The following is a 6,218-nucleotide window of genomic DNA, read 5'->3' on the forward strand; positions in this document are numbered from 1 at the left end:
TCACCCAAGCTTATTGCTCTCAGAAGGCCCCAGCCTCCTCTGCAGTCTCTTCATGGCTGACTTCATTTCTTGGTTCCTGAGAGTGTAGATCATGGGGTTTAGCATGGGTGTGATGACAGTGTTATTGATAGATATGGCTGTATCCATGGGCAGGGTAGTGAAGGGCCGGCAATAGATGTAAACACAGGGCACAAAATGGAGAGTCACCACCATGATGTGAGAGGTGCAGGTGGAGAGAGCCTTGTTCCGTCCCTCCCCAGAATGGGATCTGAGCATAATCAGAATGATAGTGTAGGAGCCCAGGAGCAGGAGAAACCACAGCAGGGTTACCAGCCCATTGTTGGAGATCATGAGAAGTTCAAGGGCAAAGGTGTCAGTGCAGGCCAGCTTCACCACCTGGGGTACATCACAGTAAAAGGCATCCAAGGTATTTGGGCCACAGAAAGGGAGTGGGAGCATTAGAATTATCTGGACAATTGAATGCAAACCACCACCCACCCAGGAGGCCACAACCAAGGCCACCCATACCTCTCGCCTCATAATGGTTACATAGTGCAGGGGTTTTGCAATTGCAAGGTACCTGTCATAGGCCATCACAGAGAGGAAGAAAATATCTGCCCCACCAGCAAAGTGGAAGAAAAAGATCTGTGTCAAACAACCATTATAGGAGATGGTCTTCCTTTCTGATAAAAGATCCACCAGGAACTTGGGGACTGTGATAGATGAAAAAACAATATCTAGAACGGATTTGTTCCTCAAGAGGAAGTACATAGGAGTGTGAAGGCGGGACTCAGAGGTGATGGTAACCACAATGAGGGCGTTTCCCAGCACAGTTGTTACATACACAAGAAAGAAGACGGAGAACAGAAAGAACTCCAGTTCTCGGAAGCGAGTAAGTGCCAGGAAGACAAACTCCTTCACATGGGTGTGGTTTATCTGGCCCATGGCTGGGATAGGCTTCTGTCACATCTACCTAGGGAGGAGATAGGTTAAGGTTTGGAGTATGGCAACATGAGGCTGAAGTGTCATTTGTTATACATCATTATGTTATTAGGCTTCTTAAGGTATGCAACTGGTCATGACTAGGTAGGAAAACTCCACCCAAATCTTTAATTTTTAGTTTAAAAATTCCTTATACAGACAGTCCCTGGTTTGCAGGAGAGCCCGTCAGTCTTAACCTTGATTCTGGGTACAAGAGATTCACACAATGTGGTCATTTACCTATGATTTATCCTCTGTCTTGTAGGAATGGCTTCTTTACACAGAGGCTCTTCTGCGTATTTCACCGAGGGATTCAGAACTCTGCAATTTTACCTTTTTTTTTTTTTTTTTAAACTTTAAAGTCTATGGAGTCTGCAGACTGGCTATGATTTTCTTTGAAGCTTAGAGCAGTGCATGGCTTGGTTACATTTACACAGTTTCTGTCAGTCAATGACAAGCGAAAAACTCAATTTAAATGATTCTCCTTGGGCAGATTTTGGTTAGGCTCCTCTGAGCCTTCTTCCTGCCGGCTCCTCAGGCTCCTTCGCTGTGCTTTCTTCTGGAGCCCAGTTGAAGCAAGCAACCTGCTGAATCTGTCTGCTGTCAAATTCTTCAGCTCTCATCTCTGATACTAAAATCCTTGTTTCTGAGCTTTGCTTGCCTGTCTGTAGCAAGAGTTCATTTTAGCCAGTTTAATGAGATTCATCCTGGTCTCACATCCCCGTTTAGTATTTTCTCTAATTTCCACGGATTCTCTCACTCTCGGGCTCACTTCTGTAAAGACCCACCCATTCTTGCTGTATCTTGAGTTGAGCTCAAACTTTCTCACTGCACTAGTTTTGTCTAAAAATCTATCTTTATATGTTTGATCCATGTCCATTGATTCTCTTCCTCCTTAACAATCTCCAGAGATTTTGTGACTACAGCCCCATTCTTTCAGATCAATATCGGAATTATTTTGGATTATCAGAGTCATCATGCGTAGATAAAGCACAAGCCATTAGTTAAGTAGCCCGACTGTTTAACTCTCATCTCCTGACTTACAGGAAGGAAGAGTCAGACCTGTATAAGTACCATTCTTTAGCAAACTGGGAACCTGGATTTCACCGTGTACTCACAATGTCCTTGGAGGATCAAGGACCCCCAGTGGATGTTTAGGGATTTTAGTGATCAGTAGATGGTCAGAAGAACTAATCATTAGAGCTTCATAGAAGATCAGAGTGGCTCAGTCCAGTGCCCCTCACTACAGCAGTAAATAGAGAAAGTTGTTAATTTGGCCAGAATGAGACTATGAATTAGTAAAAGAGAAATTTAGCTAGATTCTTTGATTTATATTACAGAGACTTTGTATTATTTTTATATGATAGAAAATGTATTTTTTGTTTCTAAATCAGAAATAGCCATTAGAGAATAAAAAAATTATTTTCAGTAAGAATATCTGCATTTAATAAGAAAATTGTGTCAGAAAATTTTAAAATAATTCAAACATCTCAGATGACCAAATTCCACTTCAGAAGTCGAGGTACACAGCTGGCGTTTGAAGCAGCTGAGGCAATCGTAAAAAGACATCATAATAAAAATGAGAATAAAGATGAAAAATAAGGGAACAGTTTCCCTCAAAATAAAAGCATAGTAGAAGATTCTATAAAGAACTGTTCAGGCTTTTCTTCAAAATGACCTCAGAATTGGATGAATTTTAAAGTCTTTATCTGAGAAATTTGGATACATTAAAAAAATTAAATAGAAATCAGGTGGGCAGCTTGGATCCCTGATGTTCCTATTGTTAAAAATTCATTTCTACAGAAAAGAAAATCGTTGTTTTTAAATTTTAGGTTATGTATTTTTTTTTAGCGAAAACATTTCTACAATCTGTCACTGATATATGCTTAAGGTGCAGGACTCGAAGGATGCTTACTTCAGTGCATCCGCATCTTCCCCGGGACTGACACTCTGAGGCGATTCATTTCCACCCTCACATGAGCAACAGCATCCATCCTGTTAGCAACAGCAGCGAGCCGTCCAGGTGACAGCATCCACTTGACACTTTGCTTTCCTCCACGGCATCGGCAGGAGGAGCATCTACCCCACGACATTTCTTAACCTCCAGGGGAGATGTTTGTGTGTGGAGGGGGAACACTTGAATTCCTCTAAGAAAAATTGGAACTCTGTTACTAATCACATATCTTTCTTTTGCTTTTCAAAAATGTATGTGTGACTTTGTTACTTAACCTATTTAAAAAGCATGTGACTATGATATACTTTCTCTCTCTTTCTTTCTTTTCCTCTTTCTTTCCTTTTACATTTTGTTTTATTACATGTATCTTGTTACTGTTGCTTATAAAATCTGTGATGTCCTCTGAAGATTGATGGACAACCTACTGTTTATTAAGATGGAGACTTTCACTGATACAGTATAAATCAGACAGGGTAGGAGTCACATTTGTTATGAAGGGCTGAGAGGAGCAAGGCATTAGTCAGGTGAGAAAGCAGTCTTGGGAGATTGGGGCTGAGAAAGGGAGGTTGGAAAGCCAGTGATAGACGTCATTGAGAGTCAGGCTTTCTGAAAGCAGAGTAGAGAGGTAGCTAAGGGAGCCAGGCAAGTCTCTAGTTCTTCCCGTAAGCTGAGCAGTGGGCTCCAATTAATATTTCCAAATAATGCAGTGTGGAGCAATCGATAAATAATATTTTTACATACATCTATAATTTTTAAGACAATTTCAGAAATAGATATACAAAAATTACATGATGTATTAATTTTCTAGTTTTGACCAAACCTAGTTCTAAATGCATTTGAATCTTTGATTTCTTTTTAACGTAGGGATACTAAAAACTGACATAGATTACAATCACGTATTTTTCAGAGAAAAAGGAAACCATAGGAAACAAATGTTAAAGCAGTGAAGACTTAGCATAATATTGGAGTGAAGGTTTCAAAAACAATTTTTGGAGGGGTTGGTGCAATGGTTAAAAGTGGTTAAAAGCACTGGCTGCCCTTTCAGAGAACCTGGATTTGATTCCCAGCACCCACATAGTGGCTTCCAACCATTTTAAATTCAGTTGTCAGGGGATCAGGTGCCTCTAAGCATCAGGGGCACCAAGGCACACAAGTCGTGCATGGACATAATAGAGTCAAAACACTAATACCAATAAAATGAATAAATAAATAATAAAAGTATTTGGAAGTACATGAAAATTACATCAAAAGGTAATTAGGTTTGATTAAGTGACAGTAAGTAATACCAATGGTTTTAAAAGTATAGAAAAAATAAAAGTATTATAAATATTAATAATTAAGTATACATGAGTGGGAAACTACTTGCCCTCCCCCCCCAAATAATCTTGCTGTTGTTTGTGAGATAAGGTCTCCTTTATGTGTCCTTTGCTGGCCTGAAACTCATTATGTAAGCAAATTTTAGAGATCTGGCTGCCTCGTCTCCTAAGTGCTGAGATTAAAGATATACACCACCATACCTGGTCTATTCTTAATATCTCTGATGAAAAACTCTTATAAATCAATGAGACACAGAGAGAAACTTTAAACAATGGATCATAGGTCACACAGAGATGAGATCAGCCCACACATGAAAAGATGATTAATCACACTACTAATGAAAAAAATGCAAATTATAATTGCAATCAGATATTACTTTTCATGAAGAGTATTGGCCAGTGCTGAAAAGGTCTGTTATTTAGATGTGGATGTGGGGAAAGAAATACCTTTGAAGATGTTGAATGCCAGGGACAAAACTTGGAGGACTGGTATTTTGGAAATATGAATTAAGGCTTAAAGTATGCAAATGTTATTAATATAAAATTCTGCTTTGGGAATTCAGGTTAAAGGATGAATAAGCCAAATGCTTAGTGTCATAAGGTGCAAAGAGGCTCATCACAGGGCAGTGCACAGTCAAAGAAAGAAGAGGTAAGGCTAATGTTTTGGTGGAAAAAGTTGGCCCAATAAGTGGTATGTAATGTGCAGTTGAAAGTTTGCAAACTTTCCGGCCGACAGTGCAGAATTGTGACAGGAGATCCTTTTAGTGATGGAAGAAACAACCAACATATTAGCTGATATGATTTTTATGGAAAAACCCTACATGCTTAAAAGTCTGAATATCTCCGTAGTTGTGGCCATTATCTGCGAGTAATTTTATTTAGACAATCGTGAGACATTAATGAACTGATTCAATGATTAGCGTTTTACGTCTTTGGAGCTAGGGTCTTGTTAGGTGGCTCCGGTTGTTGCTGACCTTCTGACCTTCTGTCTTAGCCCCTAAAGCACTGACATTCCAGGGGTGCCCCACCACACCTGATTTAAGCCACTTTAAATGTAGATTGCCAGGGTCGGGAATTTAGCTCAGTGGTAGAGCTTGCCTAACAAGCACAAGGCCCTGGGTTTGGTCCTCCACTCCGGAAAAAAAATAACTGCCCTTGATCTTGCATAATTATTAAAGGGTCATATTAAAAAAAATAAATGTAGATTGCCTTATGTCTTGTTAAAAAAGTCTAGCTAAAAATTAAAATAGCTTCTGATTTTAAAATAAGTATCTCACATTCACCCTTTGAAATGAAATGCTTTCTGTAATGATTTGAACTCTGATACTGTGTATGTTCCTTTCCATTTCTGTGACGTTGTAAGAAATGCAACTTACTGAAGGAAGGCATTGGGGGGGCGGTGTCGGCTCCAGATTTTCTTTTCAATTCTTATGGCTCTTTGAGGCACTGGCTCAGTGGAGAGCCTGGGACTTGTCATGCTGTTCTCTCAGAACTTAGATCAGAGCTATTGAGAGTTTGTGTCTCTGTGAAGTACTAACATTCTGCCTGTGTGTTGTGGACAATCCCTTTAGAAATGTCTAGACTCAGGCTCAAGAACAGGTCAGAATTAAGTGATGGGCATTTTCCAGGATCCCTTCAGGGCTGCATGGTCAGTCCTAGAGGCAGCATGCCTAAAGGATGCTAATATTGCTGCCGGGTTTAATTAGCTTCCATCTTGACTCTGACCCTGAGCAACTTGGCCATTTTCAAGTCTGGAATAGTATTCCACGAATGAGAAGCCTGTTTTCTTCACAGTGGGCTTTGCAATGGCCGTCCAACATCTTCTTTCTGTATTTCTGCTTTCCCTGAAAATGCACGATTCCTGGAGCCAAGACTTTATTTCATGTCTATTGAACCAGTAGCATCTTCCTAGCACACATCAGTTATTCAATAATTCTTTTGGAGCAGATGTATGACCTAATGGATGT

The 6,218-nt window shown here is 39.9% G+C and overlaps 1 protein-coding gene across 1 annotated transcript; it reads right to left on the reverse strand.

Annotated features, from left to right (window-relative positions):
• On the reverse strand, window positions 1-945 carry LOC116893673 (olfactory receptor 4D6). The gene has a single exon (XM_032895389.1). The coding sequence runs from the start codon at window positions 943-945 to the stop codon at window positions 1-3; it is 945 nt and encodes a 314-aa protein (XP_032751280.1).
• Window positions 946-6,218: the final 5,273 nt, after the last annotated feature.

The sequence above is a fragment of the Rattus rattus genome, chromosome 2 (assembly GCF_011064425.1).
Source record: "Rattus rattus isolate New Zealand chromosome 2, Rrattus_CSIRO_v1, whole genome shotgun sequence".
Taxonomy (NCBI): Eukaryota; Metazoa; Chordata; class Mammalia; order Rodentia; family Muridae; genus Rattus; species Rattus rattus.

Excerpts from the sequence above, each read along its gene's own strand:
- LOC116893673 (XM_032895389.1), bottom strand. The coding sequence starts at position 945 with ATGGGCCAGATAAACCACACCCATGTGAAGGAGTTTGTCTTCCTGGCA.